Here is a 23,361-nt window from a genome sequence, read left to right on the forward strand (position 1 = left end):
CAGGACTCTCCTGGAAAACACGATGACGCTGCAAGCGGGCCTCCGCCTCCGGGCGGGGCGCGCAGGCGGGGAGGGCGGAGCGGACTCCGGCTCCGACTTGTGCGCAGGTTCTGGGTCGGGCGCTCAGCGCCCAAGGGTGGAGGGAGGGAAGCTGTTGCTGGCCGCCATGTTGGCCCCGCTCTCCGTTCCAGCTCTGAGAAAACATTGTAAGAGTTGAAGAGAAGAGACTCGCTCATGGTCACTAAAAATTGTGTTTGTGAACGCTAGAAATGAGGAAAAGTGAGGGAAGCAGGGTACAAAGTAGCCGGTACCCTATTGCAATCGCTTAAACGATGCTTTAAAAAAAAATACACCATCTGCATCAAATAGCCCCAAATTGGGAATTGTCTGGATTTGGGCTTTTGTTAAAGTTCTGAGACCTGTTTAAAACTAGTTAAATCTTCGGTGGCTGGGACCCACACGCACTGAACTTGGATTGTAAAGATTTTTCCCGAGGTTTTAAAAGTCGAAGAAATGTGAGAGCAAAAGCCTGGAGACAGAAAGTGGAACTCCTCACAAGCAACATTTCCGCATTAAGCGAGACCTCTGCGGTGTAAAGATGAAGTAAACTGTAAAAGGGGGAAATGGAAGGTCATTAGAAGAAGACAATTATCAGGAAACAACCTCAACAACAAAAATCAAGCTGCAATTTTTTTTTTCCAAGCTGCAATTTGATGGAACAAAGTAATTGAAAATCCTGACTCCCGCGCCCCGCCCCTTCTCCATTTGTCACTTGAAGAAAATCACGTACTCATTACAAATTTAGTGGAACGCATAAAATTATCACGTATTACGGTAAAGCGTAATCTTACTGGCTTTATTTAGACAGGAGAGCAGCGTAGATAACTTGCCGGATACGGATGCACAACTACTGTAGGGTAAAGTGATGAGGAATATGCATCCCCAGAATCCCTATGCTTGTTTGCATTTCTTAAGCCGCTTCTCAAAATGGCTTTCAAGATGCTTTAAAACCATTAATACCTAGATTCTTACATGGGGTCAGGATCACTAAGTACAAGGTAAGTATTTCACTTGTGAGGGAGAAATTTCTCACAGTAACTTGTGAAATTTACAGCTATTCGGTATATGTTTAACAGCACATTTAAATGTTAAGCAAAACCTAGGGAATCCCAGTCCTTGGAGTATAACAGTTAATCGAAGTCGTTGTGCTAAACACTGTACATAAGTTCTCACTTAATCCTAACAGCAATCTAAATATGGGCATTAGCCATGTTCTGCTATTACAGGTCAAAGTTGCAGTTTGTGCAGACAGCAATTTAGAGTATTTAATTTCTTTAGGCGAAATCCTCACAGTAAAATTACAGGGTAAAAGCCAATGAAAAAATCCTGTACATGTTGCCAAAATTGCTTTCCAAAATGGTTTTAAATTTAGCAAAGCCCACATACAGCCGATTACTGGTTCAGGATATATCCAAAGTTTCATTAATGAAGTTAGCCATTTTAGTGCATCTGTTAGTGCATGCTATGGGCTGTTTGAAGGGCTCTGCCCCCCCCCCCAATACACTCATGTGTTTAAGTCCTAACTTCCACTCCCTCAGAATGTGACTGTATTTGTAGTGTGGACTGAAAAAAATGCACTATGTGAGAGTAGTGAGGTAAGTTTTATTTGGGGCAAAATGCCTGGGGAGATAGCCTCTCAGCTCTGAGGAACTGCTCCCTAGAGGTAGGGGGAGAAGTTAGTGTTATATATGATTTTAGTGAAGGGGGATATGTGCAGTCAAGCACACCTTTTGTCAGAGGGTTGCTGCTAGTCACGAGGAGCAGGTAGGTGTCTCCATTAATGATTTTAGTGCTTTTCTAGATATGAGAAGATGCAAGAAATTGGGCTCATAAAATCTTCTGAAAATATCTATCTGAAGGCCTGTTCTGCCTGTTTTCCCCAAAGCACAGGGTGCCTCATTCCTGATCTCCACTCTGAACTCCTTTCAAGGTGTGTTGAAAGTCAGTGACTGCAGTGGCTAGTGACTTCATTCTTATACACTAGAGCCAGATAGTAAGCGACAATTTTTAGTTGGCAGTAAATAGGGTCTTTACAGAGGTAATATGATTAAATGAGGTCATTAGGGAGGGGCCTAATCCACTTTAGCTGGTGTCTTTATAAAGAGATTGGGAAACACACACCCAGAGGAAAGATGACGTGAAGACAGGAGATGGTCATCTACGTGCCAAGGAGAAAGGCCTCAGAGTAAACAACCCTGCCCACATCGTGATCTCCCAACTTGTCTCTAGAACCGTGAGAAACTTTTCTGTTGTTTAAACCACCCAGTCTCTGGTACTGTACTTTGTTTTGGCGGCTCTAACTAAATGAGTGCATAACATTAAAAATTTGTTATTTTGGTGGATACTGAACTTGTAACTTTATTTTCTAATTAGTGAAGTTGCACATTTTCTCTTGTGACTTGTCCATTCATACCTTATTGCTTTTCTGTACAGTTCTCTTTTGTCTTATTTTCGTGCAGTTAAACCTATTCCATCTTTACCTCTGTCAAGTTTGTAAACTGAGAAATTCCTTTCTTCTTCAGAGGAATTCTTTGAAATGTTTTAAATTTTTCTTCGGTTTTCTTAAAAAGGCAACTCTTTTATCCATCTGGAATTTTGGTATATCACGTGAGGTGAAATTCTTTTGCTTTTTTTTCTCCATGTCATTTACTGGTTATCCTAACACAATTTATGGAATAACTTTTTTTTTTGGCTGCACTGTGCAGCACAGGGGATCTTAGTTCCCTGGCCAGGGTTCAAACTCGTGCCTCCTGCAATGGAAGCAGAGTCTTCACCACCACCAGGGAAGTCCCCTCTTCTCTTTTTTAAATGATTTTTGGATACTGCTTTAAATAAACTATGTATACACTACTGTTTACACTCTATTATTCTAGTCTTATTCCTCACACATCACAGTTTTAATATTGATATTTGCAGCTTTATAAAGATTGGGATTAATTCCTTTTTCATTATATTTAAAAAATTTTCCATTATCATGTATTCTTCTAGATTTGCTTTATAATTATTATATGGAGTATCACTACCTGAACCACAATTGGTACAAATTGAATTTAAAGAACCACCAATCCATTAGTGAAATAGTAACTAATCTATCCACTTTACTAAACTGATTAAAAGTTGAGTCCTTTGTATTAAAATTTATCTATTTACATGTCTCTTAGGTCCTGAGACTGTGCTCCCATGGAGTAGACAGTGTCCGATGTCCTTTGTACCCAAACCTGGAAGAAGCTCAATAAATTACTTACTAGTTTTAGTTGTTCAAACAACAAAAAAACATGTCTTCAGAAATACCCACCGTAGAGATTAAGAATGTGTTGCTAAATGGATTTGGAAATTTCCAAGTTCAACCAAGGTATGAATTACAACTATTCAATTTGCCATTAACCAAAAGGTCTGCAAGCCTTCTACTCAAGAGCTCCAAACGAGTATCTAACAGGACTCAAGAATTCTAATGAATTCAGGTACAATTCAAGAATGGTGGCTGCAGCAAAAATAGCCATGAAGTCTTCCCTCCCCTGAGAGCAAGGGAGACAAAGGGAGCAGCGAGCAGGCAGAGAAGCAGCACAGCCGGCCCTGAGAGTTAATCATGTTGCGATGTAAATAGAAGTGAGTTTTCTTTCTCCTTCTCCTGAGAGCAACGGAAAAAAAGGGAGCATCGAGCAGGCGAAAGCAGCAGCACAGCCAGCCCTGAGAGTTAATCACTCCTTGTTTAACTGTCACTAATTTGCAGTAACTGGATTTGTACTTTACAAAGCGAACCTCACTCCCTGACACTACGCAATTTACCTTCGGCACCCATCACCCCTAACTGTGTGTTACATACCCCACCTCTCACTCCCGCCACTTACGTTCTACAGGCCCCTCGTAACAAATCACCCCCTATAGTTTTTGAATTTCAGAGACAAGGTCACAGGCCGATAAACGAGAGGCAAATGGACGCAGTTTCCAGACTGCCAGACCCCAATTACCAGGCAGCCTGACGCCAGCTATGACTGTTTTGAAATAATGCAAAGGAAAGGAAGCATGCAAGACCTTCACTACTTTGATCCTTACCATATACCCCGGGCTGTGAGCCCCACATCTAAAATCTCCCGATTCCCAAGGAGGGGGGGCACAGTTGAGGTGCTAGCTTGCTGTCTTCCCTTCTGCCTAGCAGAAAAATAAAGCCACCTCTCTCTTCCTCCAAAATCCGTGTCTCCGTATTTCTGTTCGGCCTCGGTGCACGGGGAAGCCGATTTTTCGGCAACATGGTGAAGCAGATTTCAGGCATAGTTTATACTATCCCTTAAACTCGTATGAGTTTTAACTCCCTTTGCTGTGAAACCATGATTATTTGGCAACTTCTGATAGTCTGGGTCAAGGGTTGGCAAACTTTCTTAAACGGCCAGAGAGTAAATATTCTAGGCTTGCAGGCTATTTGGTCTCTGGCACAGCCAATCATTTCTGCTCTGGTAGCACAAAACAACCAGAGCTACTGCATAAACATGGGAATGGCAGAGTTCCAAGAAAATGTTATCTGCAAAAACAGGTGGCCAGCCCGAGGGCTGCAGTTTGCCAACCTCTTGTCTAGCTGGGGAACCACATTACTTTAGTTTTAAAGAGAACTTGGGTTGATCAGCAATATTCTAGTCTTCTAGTCTTCTGAGTAGTTTATACTTACTGCCAAGTAATACATGGAACAGAATGTCAATTACCCAACTGCTAATGTAGTGAACCAGTCAATTCAGTGTGAGTGGACAGAAATCAACGTTCTGGATTTTGATCCTCATGGTAGTCTATGAGAGGCCCAAAGGGGAGCCAGTATACCTCCCTATCTATGAGATTCTTATGGGTACAACTAAGCAGACATAAGAATAAGACATAAGAATGAGCTCTAAGAACCCAGAAGTCATATCTGTACCACTAAAAAAATGGCACAGTTTGGAATAAAAATTGAGGCAATGTCAGTCAGTACAAAAACTTCCTGACAATCAGTAAAATACTCTTAAGAATGGTGACAAAAATTCAATGACATGTTTGGAGAAGAAAGATATCAAGTATAAGAAGTGGCAAACCAAATTCTGGCCTAAAAGAGGCCTTAATACCAATTCTAGAAACTAATGGTTAAATTAAAAGGGTGAAACAAAACATGAGGGCATTAGTGTAACTGGCCCCTCAGTTTAGTGTAAGGTATGGAAGGTACCAATAGTAATAAGAGAATAACTGCAAGCTAACTCCCTAATTGCAGTTAAGAAAGAATCAATTAGATCAGCCATCTGCAGAAATGATACAAACGAAGAAATGTTTGGTATCAGTCTTAGAAATACCCCAAATCTAACCTAGGTGATCTAGACAGTGAGTGGGACATAGTTCTTTAACAAATCAATGGTAGAGCCTGATAAATGGCCTGATTAGGTGAGAGCCCTGATATGGTTAAGAGCACAGCTTCCATTTACTTGCTATAGAACACTTACTACATGCCAGAAGCTTTATACACACTATTTCATTTAATCCTCACAAGAGTCATGTGAAGGATTATTTATGTATGAGAAAGTTAAAGCTTGGAGATATTAACTTGCCTAAAGTTAATATTAGGGGGCAGAGCTGTGATTCAAACCCAAACCAGAACTCTACAACTAATTGTATTTTTCAAATGGATCATCTGTAGAACTCTATCCTGCATTATATTTCTTTTTTACCTTGCATTTTGAAAAGATATATTTTTTAAGAATTTTATTTATTTATTTTTAACATCTTTATTGGGGTATAATTGCTTTACAAGAAAAGATATATTTTTTAAAAATGTTCCATGGGCACATGAGTTGGGAAATTCTGAGTGTTTACTGTACTTCGAGACTTCTCTGAGCCTTTACTATAAAGACCAGGGAAAATAACAACTGGATTGACCAGCCTTTCTAGGCCATCTCTTTATTTGTCCTTCCTCTTTCTAACTGTATAAAGTAAATAATTAATAGAAAATAATATTTCCAGGATGTGGACTACATATGGTAGGAGCATGTAATTAGGGTGCTCAACAATGCCTGGATTTGAGACTCAGCATTTTAAAATGAATATTTGTATGGAAAAACAAAATTAAACATAGGGTTTTTTTAAAAAAAATTAAAGAAATGCATTAGGTAATAGTTACAGTAAAGAATACCCTCTAAGAATAGGAGTAAAAGCTGTTTGGCTTCCCTTGGTACCACCAACTCATAGAAGATCTTAGCTATAAACAAGTAGATCTTAGTTGTAAACAAGTTGTATAATGATGCAATCTCTGACATAATTAAAACTGGGTAAACCATAATAGGTGAGTTCCTTGAATAGTTTGCCAAGTATCTGTCCAGGTCTATTATAGCTACTGAGCAAATGGGTTGGCATGAATAGTTATGTCCTTAATGTGTACATCATTAAGAGGTCGATATGTCTTCTCATTTACTGGTAACTTCTCCAATTCATCTAGAGTCTCCAGACCATCTATTACCCTGAAAGAGAAACAATATAATGTTTGAAAATATCCTGAGATTGAAACATAATATCCAAATACCTATAGCAATTACAGTCTCACCATGTCTCATAGTTCTTTGAATTCCCCAGTTGAGTGTACAATAAAATATCGCTTTGATTTTCTGCCATAGGTAGGGGCCAAAATTCAGAAACAAAAATTCATTTTTATGCCTTTAGACAACAATAGCAATGGAAAGGAATATTCCCACCAAAGTATCTAAACATTACATTCGGCCTCATTCACATGGAATAGCTACAAATGGGGCCAATATAACCAGTCATAAGGTTTTCTTTGTTATAGGAAAAACCTGGAGAAAGTATGTAAGGATGACACTAGTATTATCAGTACTGCCCTACACTGAAGGTCCTGAAGTGGGTGGCCTCTTTGCACTTTATTGTTTAAATACAGTGTTTTTATTTTTTGCTTCTGGACAACAAAAAACAATATTCAGAATAGGAGAAGATAAGCTCAACAGTTATGCCACTTCCAGCAAGCCCACTTCATGTTTCTATCAAGAAAAAATATATATATATTGAGAGCTATCCTTCTAATATGTTCTAGAAAGTTAGTCTAAAACATTTGCTAAGAAAAAGTGGCTTTTTAGATAATACCTCCTAGTGCAATTCAAATCAATTCCTAAAACATACTATGTACTTTAAAAAAAGATAACAGATTTCCATTTTATTTTACATTTCCACTAAAGTGATACTATAACCAAAGCCTTTGGATTTTACACCCAAATGTAGGACAATTAAGGTCTTGAAATTATAAGTTTTAAATGCTTTCCCATGGGAAGGAAATCCAAACAAGAGGGTATATAGGTATATGTATAGCTGATTCATTTTGCTGTACAGTAGAAACTAACACAACATTGTAAAGCAACTATACTCCAGTAAAAACTAACTAACTAACTAAAGGCTTTCCTACCTTCTGGGTCAGTAAGAGAGAAAGAGGGTACAAGAAACAGATCTCAGGCAAAAAAGGGCATGTAGAATTGAAGCAAGTAAGCCTAGTTAAGTATCTGGGCCATGGGCCCCTTTGAGAACCAGTGGAAAGCTATGTACCCTTTTTCTCAGAAAAATGTATGTGCATATATACAAAACAATTTCAAGGAGGTACTGGACCAAAGATTAAGAATCCTTGTTCTAAACTCTACAGTTTTTTTTACCAATCCAGTAAAATAAGTCCTAGTAATTACTAATCAATAATTCTGAATGGTGGGTTAAGGGAGAAAAGAAAAAAAAGGGAGTCTGGTGCTCGCTTCGGCAGCACATATACTAAAATTGGAACGATACAGAGAAGGTTAGCATGGCCCCTGAGCAAGGAAGACACGCACATTCGTGAAGCCCACAAAAACTACTAAAGGCTATAATATTCCTTTTCATTGATTATTACTAATCTATAAATTAGACATGTATATGGAATAAAAAAGAAAAGCTGTAGACTCTTCTATTTTTAATTAACCTAGCTTGGCATTCAAACTGTTAAATAAAATAAACTCTAAAACTGTGCCTTGGTTTATTAAGCACAGTAAATATTTGTTGACAAACTGACTTCCTGTTGATTTATAAAAGCAATTCCCAGGTAGAGGGCTTGTAATGGATATTCTTGCAGAGACTGCTAAACACTCTCTAGGATCCAATCTCCCCTTCTTATTCACAGAGGCCTGGTTTTATTGCGAGTGGCAATATGTCTGGCTAAGAAACACTGCCTACCCTCCCTTGTAGGTAAGTTCTGGGCTTTCCAGGCGAGCTCTTGAGAAAGGGGCTGACTCAGCTGGCAAGCACCTTTGCCCTTCCTCCTTCTTCCTACTTGGAGTACAACTGTTCCGGCTGGGGCTGTGCTGCCCAAGCTATGGCCATGAAGTGAGCTTCAGAATGATAGCTAAAGACGGTTGAGAAGAAAGACAGAGGCACCTGGAACACTGGTGATATAATAGAACCACTATCACATACCATCTTGTTTAAGCAACTGTTTTTCAGATGTGTTAGTTGATGCAAGATGCTATTCTTAATGACAACAGATACATACTGTTAACTTGCATAATGATCCTGAAAAAATAGTACTGGCCCTTCTTTTACAAAATAATAAAACTGAGGCTCAGAGAGGTTGTACGTTTCCCAAGGTCACGGGGCTGTTACGTGGTGGACTTAAATTTCACGTACATTTAGCTCTCATACTGCTCTTTGAGTACTGGTTATGCTATCATCACAGCCACTCATATGCATCCTTTGCATTGAAATTCCAAAGAAAACCATAACCAGAATACTCACTTTCCAAATACTGTGTATTTCATGTCCAGATGTGGCTGCTTCCCATAGGTGATGAAGAACTGAGATCCATTGGTGTTTGGGCCATTATTAGCCATAGATACAACACCTCTAACGTTGTGCTGAAAAAGAAAGACCAAAGTATTAGCTGTTTTTACATAAGTATTCCAAATAAAGGACTGAAACAAGACGTGCACTCTACCTTCCCAGTATTTAAGGGATCAAGAAAACATGTAACCATCTTCCATTAGGGCTAATCCAAATGTTCAGTTTCTGTATTATCTGTATCTCTGGAAACTTGTATCTAAGTTGTTTATGTATATATATATATATATATATATCTCAAATCACATTCCCCAATTAATTTCACCTTTGGAGAAGCAGAGCCACAAACACTTTTGGCAATACCAATGTATAACAGAAATAATCCTTACATTTATATTAAGGAACAGTGTGCTGGCATGAAATGATCAGGCAGACAACAAAACCAAAATCCCCATAATCTCTTCACATATACACTGGACTCTGGCTAGTTTCCTTATCTGTAAAACAAGGCAGGTTGGACTAATTCAGCGGTTTATTCATAATTCAAATCCTCACAAGGGTTACCAGATAATAAATTGATAATTGGGCAGAATGTAAACGTTAGGGAATGGTGGAGCCTGGCAAAAGGAATAGTGTAGCTCTTGCCTCATGATGTTTACAATCTTTTTAAACCAATGGCCATAGAGAATGAATCTGTGGGTCTTCCATCCATGGGCAGTCAGTTTATAACCCCAGGACTGGATGATCTAAGGAAGGCCTTGTCTAACTCTAATATTCATGATACTATTTGCTATACAAGGGACTGTGTACAGGAATTAAAAGGACTTTACTGATAAGATTGAAGACAGAACTGTCTTACAGGGAGATGCCCAAATATAAAATATACTAAAGGTAACGCCAATGATTACTCTATCTTTAGCTATTCATCAGGGGACACTAATAAGACAAACTACAGAGATGCAGCTTCATAGAGATATTAATGCTTTACCGTTCCCTAAAAGGTGACTACCAATAACATATGTAGTGTTTGATACATACATAAGAATATATGTACCACTTACAACTTAATAAAATCAGCACCCATTAACCTATTTCCAAGTTTTAAGAATTAAAATTTACCAAACTGTTGCATATGCCTATGTGCTCCTCTCAGTTATTACTTCAGCCTCTCCAAGAGGTAACCAGTGTTCTGATATCTTTACATTCAATACATGCCTATACAATATATTGTTTCCTTTTGCTTGTTTCTGAGCTCTATAAAATAGTATCATACTATTTGTAGTCTTCCGGGAAATGATTTCTACACTTAACATTATGTTTCTAAGATTCATACATGTATACATAGCTGTAGTTCTGATTTCTTTCACTGTATAACATTTTACTTCTGAATATACTACAACTTGTCCATTCAAAGATCAATAGACATTGTTTCTAGACTTTTGTTATTACCAATAGTACTCTAGGAACACTCTTGTACATGCTTCCTAGTGCACATGTACATGAATTTCTCTAGGGTAAACATGTGGGAATGGAATTTCTGGGTTAGAGTACGTGAATATTCAATACGCATCCTCAACTCTGGTATATAAGAAAATAGTTCTTAACCTTGTCTGTCTAGGAATCACCAGGGAACCTTAAAATACAATCGAGGTCCTAATCAGTTCTACTGACTTTTTCTCTAGACTTAGGGAGGTAAGGCCCTAATCTTTTATAGTTTTAAAACTTCCACAGGTGAATCTGTAACAGCAAAGTTTGAAAACCACTGGCATAGGATGACAGATTAGTACCAAGGAAGCAGTCATTCATTAATGCCTAAAAAATCATTTCATTTCCAATTCAGAAAAAGGATGACTTTTTTTTTTTTTTTTTGGCGGTACGCGGGCCTCTCACTGTTGTGGCCTCTCCCGTTGCGGAACACAGGCACCAGATGCGCAGGCTCAGCGGCCACGGCCCACGGGCCCAGCCGCTCCGCGGCATGTGGGATCTTCCCAGACTGGGGCACGAACCCGTGTCCCCTGCATTGGCAGGCGGACTCTCAACCACTGCGCCACCAGGGAAGCCCAATTATTTTAACCTGTATTATTACAACATATGTATCAAAGTTTCCAAGTGTAAACATAGCATGAAAAAATAGATTTTGAAGTATTTTGGATTTACCTTAAGATATTCACTGTATTCATCTTCAAATTTCTTGCCCCAGATACTGCTACCTCCTCTTCCAGTACCTATATTACAAGACGAACAAATGAAAGAAAGTATTTAATTAAAGCTGAAAAAGGGTTCATTTTCTAAACATAAGGGCTAGTTTATATAGCATAACCCTTTAAATACAAATAAAATTTGGTACGTCCTCTCTTAACTTACCAAAATTGAACTTTAAAAACCATAAAAATAAAATATCTCTACAAAAACCAAAACCCCTCCTGATCAATATTGTTCATACTTTAGGGCTCGGTGCTAGTACCTTCTGCTTAAAAATTTCTTGCTAAGGTAAGTTATAAAAACCCCACATGCTTTTATTTTTCTCTTCTTTGTCTAGTCTCTTCTTCACACTACATACCCTAGGTATATACCCTAGGTATTACTGGAATAACTTACCTGTTGGATCTCCTGTTTGAACCATGAAACCCTTGATATTTCTATGAAATATACAGCCATTGTAGTAATTACTGGCACAAAGAGCCAAGAAATTCTGAAGAGAATAAAAACAATGATTGAGAAATGATGTAGCAGAAGATAAGAACCATTTAAGATTTAAGAATATTTAAGATAAAGAACCAATTGTAGGGACTTCCCTGGTGGCGCAATGGTTAAGAATCTGCCTGCTAATGCAGGGGACATAGGTTCGAGCCCTGGTCCAGGAAGATCCCACATGCTGCGGAACAACTAAGCCTGTGCGCCACAACTACTGAGCCTGCGCCCTGGAGCCCGCACACCTAGAGACCATGCTCCACAACAAGAGAAGTCACTGCAATGAGAAGCCCACTCACCACAACTAGAGAAAGCCTGCGCACATTAACAAAGACACAACACAGCCAAACAAACAAACAAAAAAAAGCCAATTGTATTTATTGAAAACACTACAACAACCTATTTAAATGATATCTTTTAGGCATTACTTTGGATAATGTCACTGCCTAAAACTCTTCAATAGCTTCCTTCTATTCTTGACATAAAATGCAAAATCCTCAGGAGAGCCTAGCAAGCCCTGCATGACCTAGCCTACTTCTACATCATCATAATGATAATAACCCCCTTCCCTGCTGCTTACTGTGTTAACCCCATCAGGCTTCTGAAAATTCATCCAAAAAACACAGGCTTTCCCACCTTAAGGCCCTTGTACCTGCTATTTCTATACCTGGAATGTTCTTTTTATAAGTCCTTCCAGAGAGATGCCTTCATTACCTTTCACACTCAGTTTTTTGTGGCTTTTATTTTGCAGTACACAGTCCTCTCACTGTTGTGGCCTCTCCCTTTGCGGAGCACAGGCTCCAGACACGCAGGCTCAGCGGCCATGGCTCACGGGCCCAGCCGCTCCGCGGCATGTGGGATCTTCCCGGACCAGGGCACGAACCCGTGTCCCCTGCATCGGCAGGCAGACTCTCAACCACTGCGCCACCAGGGAAGCCTTCGCACTGTTTTTAAAGCATCACTTTCTTGGCTAGGCTTGCCCTCACCTTATTTTAAGTAAATCCTTTCCCATTATTCTCTATCTCACAACTTTATTTCCTTCAAAGCATCATTACCCTCTAGAATTACTTTTTTTCTAGAATGAATCTTCCCCCCTGCCTATCTTCCCGGGTAGAATATTAGCTCCACAACAGCAAGGCATGTCTCTTGTTCATCACTGTAGTTCTAGTTGCTGGCAAGATAGCCTTCCATAAATAAATTACTTAATGAACGAATATATATAGCTGACTCTTTTTCCTTCTTGTATTTCTCTCTCTCTTTTTTTTTATTTTGGCTGAGCCACGAAGCTTGCAGGATCTTAGTTCCCTGACCAGGGACTGAACCTGGGCCATGGCAGTGAAAGCACCAAGTCCTAACCACTGGACCGCCAGGGAACTCCCTCTTTTTTCCTTGTTTAAATGACAAGGATAGAACCTTGTCATTTAAACAAGTAAAATAATGTATGGAACAGTTCTCTTACCTAATATCTAATGATTATTTACATTTCTTGAGGAAAATGAGCCAAAGGAAAAAGATACCAGCCACTCTGTGGTTAGAGAAAAATTCTCTACCCTTTCTTTGATCCAACTTTGACATCAGAAAAAGAAGTGTAAATTAGACCAGAAATTATCATTGCGGGTTTTTCTTGACAATAGTTTTATAGAAACTTTTGTTTGGATGTTGTGTAAGTTAGATGACTCAATTTCAAAATGGTTATCCTGTTGCATTAACTCATCTTTTATACATACATTATGGTACTCACTTCACATGTTTTGGGTGTCCTCTCACAGAAGACTTCGATTTTAATATCACCTACATCTGTATGCAGTGTCACCGACTAAAAAGGAGAGAGAATGTGAGAACGAATGAGATTTCTTCAGGTGACTTTGTGCACTGTATCATTTCCCTAACTAGATATTAAAGATAACTACCTGAATAAAAACAGAAAGAAACACCATTTCAGAGATGATCCACCCACACCGTAGCTCTGAGAGATAAGTTGTATTTCTTCAAAATTTATTTCAGCAGTAGAAAAAAAATTCCAGAAGAGAAATATAAATGTTAAGGTAAAATGATATCTATGCTAAAATATTTGGGAGCAAATATTGTGATGGAAATAATCATTTTAAGTTTGAATATTTCATCAATAAAAATAAAAAGTTTTTATGTTAGTATTACTGACTTAAGTGGCAATTCACTAAATCATTAATATATATTGAAAAATAGTAAGAAAACGACTTTTACAAACATAGTTTCCACCATTTCTCTTATGTAATTTAATTGCGAGAGACTTAAAAAACAATTTCTTTCTCCACTAAAGACAACAGACATAAAAAGCGTCAGTGTTTTCAGATCGTAAAAGTGCAGAGGTAACCAGAGTACTTCTTCTTGCTTGCTTTTTGTTTAATCTGTTGTTTTGGTAGCTAGAATATTCCTTTTGTTACCCCATTCCAGAGAGGGTGGAAAACTTCTGAGGCTTCCTTTTAAAATTCTCTTCTTACAATAGTTGTCCACCTTAGATCAAGAGCAAAAGGATCCAATCAAAATGACCACACCTGGCTATGCTCTTCTGACCCTGCAACACCACCTTTCCATCTCTATCCATCTTGTATCAATCTTTTTCCATAAAAGGTAAATTCTGTTTTAAGTGAAAAACATAAAGAATCTGAAATCACTTTACACTGTATGCTTCTACAGATTATCATTGCTCTGTTTTGTCACTGAAATTTCCATGCAGTTTTATTTCCCTTGACTGAATTTCTAAAAATTACTTATAATGAAAGACATTCATAAGAATTCTGTAAAATTTACCATTTTTCTTCTTGATGCTTTCAGGAAGTACTGTTACTTTCTCAGTTTACTGAGAGAAGTTCAAAAACGAGCCTCTATTTCCAAAAGAAAAAACAATTAAATTCATTTCCCTCCCTTAACTCACACTTGCTCATCTTTACCGCATATTTAAGAGAAAAAGTCTCGATGAGCACCCATCCTGCCCCAAGTAATAAAAACCCGGTTATGAAAGCGATCAGGCGATACTACTCGTCTCAAGCCCCTCAACTCCTACTTCCACTGCTCACTCTTCACAGGCCGGGTACATTCCCGCCTTGGGGTCTAAGCACTGGGTGTTCCCCTTGCCTGGAACACGTACACTCAGACATCTGTACGGCTATTTTCCTCACCTCCAAGTCTCTTCTCGAAAGTCTGGTCTGGACCTGATAACTCTATTTAAACCTGCCTTAACGATTTCCTTTTCCATAGCACTTAGCACTAATATACTCTATGCTTTACTAATTGTCTTATTTCAACAACACCCTCCCCGTACAGAATACTCACTGGAAGCAGTCCAAGAACTAACATACACAGCGCTCTAAGAGCATTTGAGTTAAGTGAATGAAAGAATAAGTGACGTTACCCCATACTTACTTAACCACTTCGATTAGCACAGCGGTTGTTAAAAGAGCAAAGGTGCAATCGCAGTTGCCCCCACGGGTCTGCAGATTCGAAATTAAGTTTCTTCAGGCCACCGGAGGTCGAGCAAGGGACGCATTAGAGAGAACGCCCCTCACCTGCTCGCCTCCTCCCTCCGCCCCGTCTCAAACCAAACGACTAGAACTAGGGAGATACTAATTTCTCCCCACCAGGTACACTTGTGACTATGAAAGGGTCAAAATTATCTTTTAATAATTACACTAGGACAACAAGCGTAACTCTGGTCATCCTCTAGAAGTGCCTTGGGCTCAGTCGCAAAGCCGGAAAGACCACCTCCAACCGGCTCCCCCGCCCCGCCCACTTTCACGAAGCCGGGAACTTCCGCGCAGGACCGGAAATAGCGCTCGCGGAGTTCCCGGGGCTGGTGAGTCTTGGGCGGGTTAAGTTTCAGCGTAAGTAGCTGAGGCCACGGCGGCGGGCTGTGGCTTACGAACCTGCTGCAGCGAAAGGTGGCAGGGGAGGAGATAGGCGCAGAAAACCGGCTTGCCGCGGGAGAGCATAGCGCTCTAGAGGGCCCGGGGACTTAACTCACGGACTTATCGGCCGTGCCACCTGCGCTCTTCATTGTTCTAGAAAAGGCCTGAAGGGGGACTGAAACAAGAGGGCGCTGTTTGCAGGCTGTAAAGTGGGCCTTGCTAATGAATCTTAATAATAAATAGTGCAGACTCTAGGCCAGGCATTGTTCCTAGCTTCACGGTTAAATCTTGCAACCACGCTGTGAGCTGGGCACTATTATTTGCACCCTTCAGAGGTGGAAACCACAGAGGTAGAGTCCTCAGACAGCTGTGGCTTTGGGAGTCAGTCTGGTTTTAGCGTCGGTGCTCTTCCCACCGTGCTCTGCCGCCTCCCATTCTCGTTAATTGTGACTTAAAGCTACTCAGCTTCGTAGGAAATGGGGAGTGTTTTGTTACTTACAAGGGCTCCTTCAAATGTAACAGTAGGTAACAGAACCGGCGTGGTGGCCCATTAGAGCTTCACTTTAGGGCTTGCCAGATTTAGAAGAGTCTGGAGAGTGGAGTAGTATCAGGACGTGGAATCTGGAGAGTGGAAGTGGTATAAGGACCCTTAGAAGATCTTCCAAGACCCCAGGTTCGAGTGGTTCCACCTCACTCCAAACTGTATATTGAATAAGTGCATTAAATATTTCTTTTTTTATTATTTTATTTTATTTTTGTCTGCATTGGGTCTTCGTTGCTGCACGCAGGCTTTCTCTACTTGCGGCGAGCGTGGGCTACTCTTGGTTGCGGTGCGCAGGCTTCTCCTTGCGGTGGCTTCTCTTGTTGCGGAGCCCAGGCTCTAGGCATGCGGGCTTCAGTAGTTGTGGCTCACGGGCTCTAGAGCGAGGGCGCAATAGTTGTGGAGCACGGGCTTAGTTGTTCCATGGCCGGTGGGATCTTCCCGGACCAGGTCTGGAACCCGTGTCCCCTGCATTGGCAGGCTGATTCGTAACCACTGTGCCACCAGGGAAGTCCCAATATTAAATATTTCTGCATACAAATATTGAAAAAAATTTGCTTTTGAAATTGAGTTATATTTCATTAAATTTACAATTGACTATGCTTTCTTGTTAATTATTTTGCATACCATGAAATGCTTTTCTTCAAAAACAAAAGTGTTCATAGATACTACATTTAAGAATGGAGCAGACAGTGTTTTGTATTGGATATAGATGTCTATAAGGCTTACAGACTGTGTGGGCCCTTACATCTTCACCTCTCCCACCTCTTGATTCTGGCCTTTGTGTGGCAGGTAGCTGTTGGCTCAGGGGCAGCAGCTCCTGCCCTTTCCTGCCTTGACCCTACCCATTCACAGAGTGACTCACCTGTGCATCCCATGGTTCTGGCTGCCGATAAAACACTTAACTTTTTTTTTTTTAACTATTTTTTTGAATTTTATTTTATTTATTTTTTATATAGCAGTTTCTTATTAGTTATCTACTTTATACATATTAGTGTATACATGTCAATCCCAATATCCCAGTTCATCCTACCACCACCCATACCCCGCCACTTTCCCCCCTTGGTCACCGTACAAAACACTTAACTTTTTAAATATGTTATTGTTACTCTTTTGATAAAGCACTTTTTAATGTCAGTATGTACCACCCTAACTCCAAATTCTGCTATGATGGGGGAAGGGGGACTGTGTCAGTCTGTATAGTAAGCATTTAGTGCTGGCCTATGTTGGTGATCCTGAGATACAGAAAAGGTAGTTTCTGTCCTCCGGTAGCTTTAGCGTACTGGGGGAGACAGACAAACAGGAATATAATATTATGAGAATAACTAGTGCAAAAGCAGGTGGGACAGGGAGAGGGACGACACTGAAAAGGAAGGTTTGTCAAGAAAAGCTTTATTTAGGAAGTCGAAAGGGTCTTGGAAGGAAGGGTAATATTTAGAGAAATGGAGAAGGGTGGTTGAAGCACAGGTGGGGAGAACAAGAACAAGGGTGTGGGCTTCCCTGGGGGCGCAGTGGTTGGGGGTCCGCCTGCCGATGCATGGGACACGGGTTCGTGCCCCGGTCCGGGAAGATCCCACATGCCGCGGAGCGGCTGGGCCCATGAGCCATGGCCACTGAGCCTGTGCATCCGGAGCCTGTGCTCCGCAGCGGGAGAGGCCACGACAGTGAGAGGCTTGCGTACCGCAAAATAAAAAAAAAAAAAAAAGAACAAGGGTGTGTGGGAGGGGGAAAGGAACATAATTGTGTATTGTGCACCAGGTTTGTGCAAGGTGACTTAAACATATTAATCCATTTACTCCTCCAGACGGCCTGTGAGGTAAGTTATAGTGTCTCCATTTTGTAGATGAGAAAACAAGCTCAGAGAGGTTAAATGACTTACCTATGATACCATGTGCCAGTAAGTGGCAGAGCCAGTATTTGAAGCCAGGCACGTAGGACTACAGCTCTTTTGCTCGTATGCTTTGCTGTCTCAAAGGTCCATTTTCTGTGTTTTGACTTCAGATACTCAGTTTTACCTGACTTCTGCATGTTGTCATCTCGTGTACGCCTGGTCCCCACGACAGTCCGCCTAATCCATTCCCTGCTCTGCAGTTCTTCCCGTTCCTTCATGGATCTAAAGACTCTCCTTTCCTCCTTGAATGACTTTGCATCCCTCTCATTTGCTGAGAGTTGGGACAATGTTGGATTACTGGTGGAACCAAGCCCACCACACACTGTAAACACGCTCTTCCTAACCAATGATTTGACAGAAGAAGTGATGGAGGAGGCACTGCAGAAGAAGGCAGATCTCATTCTCTCCTACCATCCACCCATTTTCCGACCTATGAAGCGCATCACCTGGAAAACCTGGAAAGAGCGCCTGGTGATCCGGGCACTGGAGAACAGAGTCGGGATCTACTCTCCTCACACGGCCTATGATGCTGCTCCGCAGGGAGTCAACAACTGGCTGGCTAAAGGGCTTGGTGAGAAGCCTCTTCTTCTTTCATATTCAGTATTTTCCCTACCAGTGCTTTGAAATTTTAGAATGTATTTCCAGTAGTGTTTTAACTGCTTTAGGGATGGGGACCATTATTCTACTTTCATATATTTTAAAATAATCTTGCTGAAATCTGGCAATTAAATTGCATTTGAAAAATGAAATTTTTATCCTTAGTGAACAAGGACAGCATAGGAAATCTTCATTTTTGATCGAGCTTTGTGATTCCTTACTCATGTGGCACAGTGCCTGGCACTCAGGCACTCCAGAAACGCTTGTTAAACTGAACTGAAAGCTTCAAGCTTCTCCAAAATATACTTCATATGTCAATCAAATAGAGTTTTATTGAATTAGTCCTTATGCCCAGCACAATGAGGGAATTCAGCATATGTGTTTTAGCAAGTCTTTTTAGTTTACTCATTTTGGGCTGAAGCTTCTGTGATGATATAATCTGGATTAATGTGGTCAAGTAAATTATGAGCATCTGCGACTTGAATCATAGTTTACATGAGTAAATTTAGTAAGCAGTCACAATTCTATATGTTATGTAAAAATTCATGAGTCAGTCTTGTCCAACTTTTTGTGATATTTACGAGTCTTCTGGAAAATCTGAAAATAAATTTGATTATGTATGTCTGTGCTAAATCCCTAAATTACGGGGATTGTTGAATGTATATATAAGGGATATGTATGTGTGTGTATATTATATAAGCATCTGAGAATGAATCTTTTCAAAAATACTCATTTCTTAGAAGTTTTTTGCCCATAGTGGTTTATCTTTCTAATTTTTAAATAAACCCACAAAAACTCCAATTTCTGACAATTTTTTCTTTCTAGGAGTTTGTACCTCCAGGCCCATCCATGCTTCCAGAGCTCCTGACTACCCCACGGAGGGAACACACAGAGTAGAATTCAATGTTACCCACACCCAAGACCTGGACAAAGTCATTTCTGCAGTGAAAGGAATTGCAGGTGTATCTGTCACTTCTTTTTCTGCTAGGTACAATATCTTTTCATCTTTTTGTGTATATTAATTTGTAAGAATCTTTCTTACAGATTCTATAACTCTGTTATTTAAGTTTGCAGCAAATCACTTTCCTAGGGTGGGTTTACAAAGCAGCATACTTCTCATTTGCCTGCGGGTCCCTAAGGAGAAACATGGGATCTTTTCAAAGCAATAAAAATGATAAGTAACACTTATTGACTATTTTCTATGTGGGAGAGACTATATCACACATCCTACAGTATTTCTAATCCTCCTGGCAATGTTGAAAGTTATTTTTACCTTAGGGTATGCAGATATACCCTAGTTATATGCTGATAACATAGGTTTACTTTTATCAGTTCCCAGCAAATGATGATTCCCAAACACTTGAAAAGAAAAATACATTAAAGTGCCTCTTGGAAGGTCAATCATTTATTTAATTAGGGCTGAGATACCAAAATGTTGCTTCAGGGACATCCCTGGTGGCACAGGAGTTGAGAATCCGCCTGCCAGTGCAGGGGACACGGGTTCGAACCCTGGTCCGGGAAGATCCCACATGCCGTGGAGCAACTAAGCCCGCATGCCACAACTACTGAAGCCCGCACACCTAGAGCCCATGCTCTGCAGCAAGAGAAGCCACTGCAATGAGAAGCCTGTGTACCGTAACGAAGAGTAGCCCCCGGTTGCTGCACAGCAATAAAGACCCAATGCAGCCAAAAATAAATAAATCAATTAATTAAAAAAAAATGTTGCTTCATTAGAGATTTTTTTGGGGGCTGATTTACCCTAATACCTACTAAAGCATCGTAAAAGACAAGTTATACAAAGCTAGGACTTAATAATTGTTAAAAAAAAAAACGATAGGTACAATGACTTTTTTATAAAATGGAAATCTGTTGCACAAACCTGTGTCCCCTGCATTGGCAGGCGGACTCTCAACCACTATGCCACCAGGGAAGCCCAAAAATGACTCTTTGATGAGTGGTTTTTAAGTGTAGATACATTATAGTAAAATCGTAGTAAATGTCCTCTAATAATATTGGGGAATTCCAAGAATCTTAAGAAAAATTGTTTATACGATTTTGCATAGGTTCCAGTCATGGTGTCTTTTACCATACTGAAATACTGTGTAAATACTGAAATTAAAATTATACAAATAAAGCATGAAAAATTTAAGCAATACAAAAGTTCTCCTTGTCCCCTCTACTCAATCCCAGTATCTTCAACTCAAGTTGTCTTTTCCTTTGTTTTCAGAGAAGTGGGTATCTTTCCAAACATGTATAGGGACACAAAGAAATGTGTAGTTTTGTCTTATTCATTGCTTTCTTAATTAAATGGTATGCTGTATTTGTCTTTTTAACTTAAGATGTCTTAGAAATCTATCCATGTATGTCTCTCTTTTTAATTGTTACACAGTGTTTATTATGAATGTACTGTAATTTCTTGAAGTATTCCTCTTCCTAACTGATGGACTTTTTAAAACACTGATGCACATTTAGTTTGGTTCCAGTTTCTCCATATTACAGGTAATATCGGGGATTTACCATTAGATTGGGGGCCAGGCATTGTTTTTGCTTTTTCTTTTCAAATCTCTACAGATGGTTCCAGTGTTGAAACTACACTTCCACATTATCTTGTAAGGTGTCTTAGTTCTAGAATTCTATGATTATATTTAGAGTATATGGTTAAATACAAAACTTTCTTGGTGCTAGTTGTTTTGGAGAGGCTCTGGGGCATTGGTTTTTTTTTTTTTTTGGGCTGTGCCCCACGGCTTACAGGATCTTAGTTCCCCAACCAGGGATCCAGGGATTGAAGGGATTGAACCTGGACCGCAGCAGTGAAAGCACCGAGTCCTAACCACAGAACCACCAGGGAATTCCCAAGGGCATTGCTTTTTTTATTTTATTTTTTAATTTTTTTTTAAGGGCATTGCTTTTTAAAGGGTGATTCAGGGACCTCTGAATCATTGCTAACGGGTGCTTATGAAAAATGCAGATTTTTGGGCTTTATCCTAGATCTGTGTAATTAGAATGGGGTTTGCCTGAGGATCTGTCCAGGAGATTCTTGTATTCAATGATGTTTGAAAATTAACTTTTCTAGGGCTTAAAAAAAATTCAGTTTGCCCCAGCCCCATTCATAGATGTTCTGTTTCACTGGATCTATGGAAGGGTCCAGCAGCTGTTATTTTAAGAAGACAGCAGGAGATTTCTGATGCACAACCAGGACTAAGAACTGTTCTAGAACAGGGGTTTCAGAGTGAGGTCCCTGGACCAGCAACATCAGCATCACCTGGAACTTGTTAGAAAGATAAATTCTTAGCCCCCACTCGGACCTACTGAATTAGAAACTCTGGGGGTAGGGCCCAGCAGTCTGTTTTAATAAGGCCATGAGATGATTTTGATGCATGTGAAAGTTTGAGAAACACTATTCTAGAAAATAGTTTGGCTTGGAATTAAGTCCTAAATTCCATATAAATCTGATCTCCTATTATAGGAGGTTGTAAACTGTGGATTCTTTTAAATACATTGTTTATATTTATCCTAAACCAGGAAGTGACTTTTTTTCTAGGTCTGATGATGAAGAACAAACACGGCTCAGTCTGAATTGTACTCAGCAAGCTTTAATGCAGGTGGTGGCTTTTCTTTCCCAGAACAGACAATATTATCAGAAGACTGAAATTCTGTCACTGGAGAAGGTAATAAAAAATATGTTACTGTGCATTTTTGTTTGACAATTCATATGTAAATTATTAGATATAAAGTGGTGATTGAGGGCATGTCATGCCCTGGAAAGTATATTTAAAACTGGAGACGTGGGCTTTCCTGGTGGCGCAGTGGTTGAGTCCACCTGCCGATGCAGGGGACACGGGTTCGTGCCCCGGTCCGGGAAGATCCCACATGCCGTGGAGCGGCTGGACCCGTGAGCCATGGCCGCTGAGCCTGTGCGTCCGGAGCCTGTGCTCTGCAACGGGAGAGGCCACAACAGTGAGAGGCCCGCGTACCGCAAAAAAAAAGAAAACAAAAAAAAAAACAAAAAAAAAACGGAGACGTTTCAGGAATAAGAAAATGTTGGAACTTGTCTTAGTCCGTTCGGGCTACTATAACATGTTTGGACTGCTATAACAGAGTGCCACAGACTGGATAGCTTATAAACAACAGAAAGTTACTTCTCACAGTTTTGGAGGCTGGAAAGTCCAAGATCATGGCACTGGTAGATTTGGAGTGGTGTCTGGTGGGAGTTCACTTTGTGGTTCAAAGATGGTGCCTTCCCTCTGTGTCCTCACATGGTGGAGGGGACTAAGGATCTCTCTGGAGCCTCTTTTCTAAAGCACTAATCCCATTCGTGTGGGTTCCAGCCTCATGACTTAAGTACCTCCCAAAGGCTACACCTCCTAATCCGTAGGTTAGGATTTCAACCTATGAATTTGAGGGGGACGGAAACATTTAGACCATAGTGGTACTTCTTCAGGATTAGAGACTCAGTTACAGGTTCAGTCTCTTATCTTATACCCTATGCCTGGACCGTTTTTATTCATTCTTTTAACTTGACAGCCGTTTGTATGATGATTCCTATGTCTTTACTTCCTGTCTCAGAATGCTTTCTTAAGGTAAAAGATAAAAAATTTTAAAAGAACCTATATTTCCAGCCACTTTCTGAACATTTTCCACTTATGACTCTTACAAGTATTTAAAATCCAATATATACAAGTATTGACCTTATCCCCATACCACGCCTTTAAATACCACTTTTTTCTGTTTTATTGGTGGCATCATCATCTATCTTATTTGCAGTTTGCACAACTCTCCCTTGCCCCTGTAAATCCAGGCCCTGCTGATTCTGTCCCTAAATCTACAAATGTTTCTCCTCTCTGTTTGCTTCGCCACCACAGTAGTTGAAACTCTCATCTTCTCTCACTTGGGAT

The 23,361-nt window shown here is 40.1% G+C and overlaps 2 protein-coding genes across 3 annotated transcripts in view; one reads left to right on the plus strand and one right to left on the minus strand.

Annotated features, from left to right (window-relative positions):
• Nucleotides 1-5,840: 5,840 nt before the first annotated feature.
• Nucleotides 5,841-15,276, minus strand: PPIL3 (peptidylprolyl isomerase like 3). Of its 2 annotated transcripts, none has more exons than XM_082841230.1 (7): nucleotides 15,221-15,276; nucleotides 14,344-14,417; nucleotides 13,295-13,369; nucleotides 11,461-11,554; nucleotides 11,020-11,087; nucleotides 8,821-8,939; nucleotides 5,841-6,524 (listed from the first exon to the last, which is right to left on the minus strand). In XM_082841230.1, exons 2-7 carry the CDS (start codon nucleotides 14,344-14,346, stop codon nucleotides 6,398-6,400), a joined length of 486 nt encoding a protein of 161 aa, XP_082697356.1. In that variant the 5' UTR covers nucleotides 14,347-14,417; nucleotides 15,221-15,276; the 3' UTR covers nucleotides 5,841-6,397. The 2 variants fall into 2 exon arrangements, with proteins under 2 accessions (XP_082697356.1, XP_082697355.1); XM_082841229.1 differs by having other exon boundaries at nucleotides 14,956-15,267.
• A 606-nt stretch (nucleotides 15,277-15,882) lies between these two features.
• Nucleotides 15,883-23,361, plus strand: part of NIF3L1 (NGG1 interacting factor 3 like 1) — a 14,819-nt gene continuing 7,340 nt past the window's right edge. The window contains exons 1-4 of the mRNA XM_082841125.1: nucleotides 15,883-16,110; nucleotides 17,980-18,440; nucleotides 19,292-19,454; nucleotides 22,008-22,134. Of these exons, the coding sequence (XP_082697251.1) occupies nucleotides 18,005-18,440; nucleotides 19,292-19,454; nucleotides 22,008-22,134 (726 nt within the window). The 5' untranslated portion in view covers nucleotides 15,883-16,110; nucleotides 17,980-18,004. The remainder of the gene's footprint in view (nucleotides 16,111-17,979; nucleotides 18,441-19,291; nucleotides 19,455-22,007; nucleotides 22,135-23,361) is intronic.

This window comes from Leucopleurus acutus (genome assembly GCF_964270905.1).
Source record: "Leucopleurus acutus genome assembly, chromosome: 6".
Lineage (NCBI taxonomy): Eukaryota > Metazoa > Chordata > Mammalia > Artiodactyla > Delphinidae > Leucopleurus > Leucopleurus acutus.

Excerpts from the sequence above, each read along its gene's own strand:
- PPIL3 (XM_082841230.1), bottom strand. Across the intron at positions 11,555-13,294 it reads GGACACCCAAAACATGTGAA|AATTTCTTGGCTCTTTGTGC; the intron begins GTGAGTACCATA and ends TATTCTCTTCAG. Across the intron at positions 6,525-8,820 it reads AAATACACAGTATTTGGAAA|GGTAATAGATGGTCTGGAGA; the intron begins GTGAGTATTCTG and ends TTTCTCTTTCAG.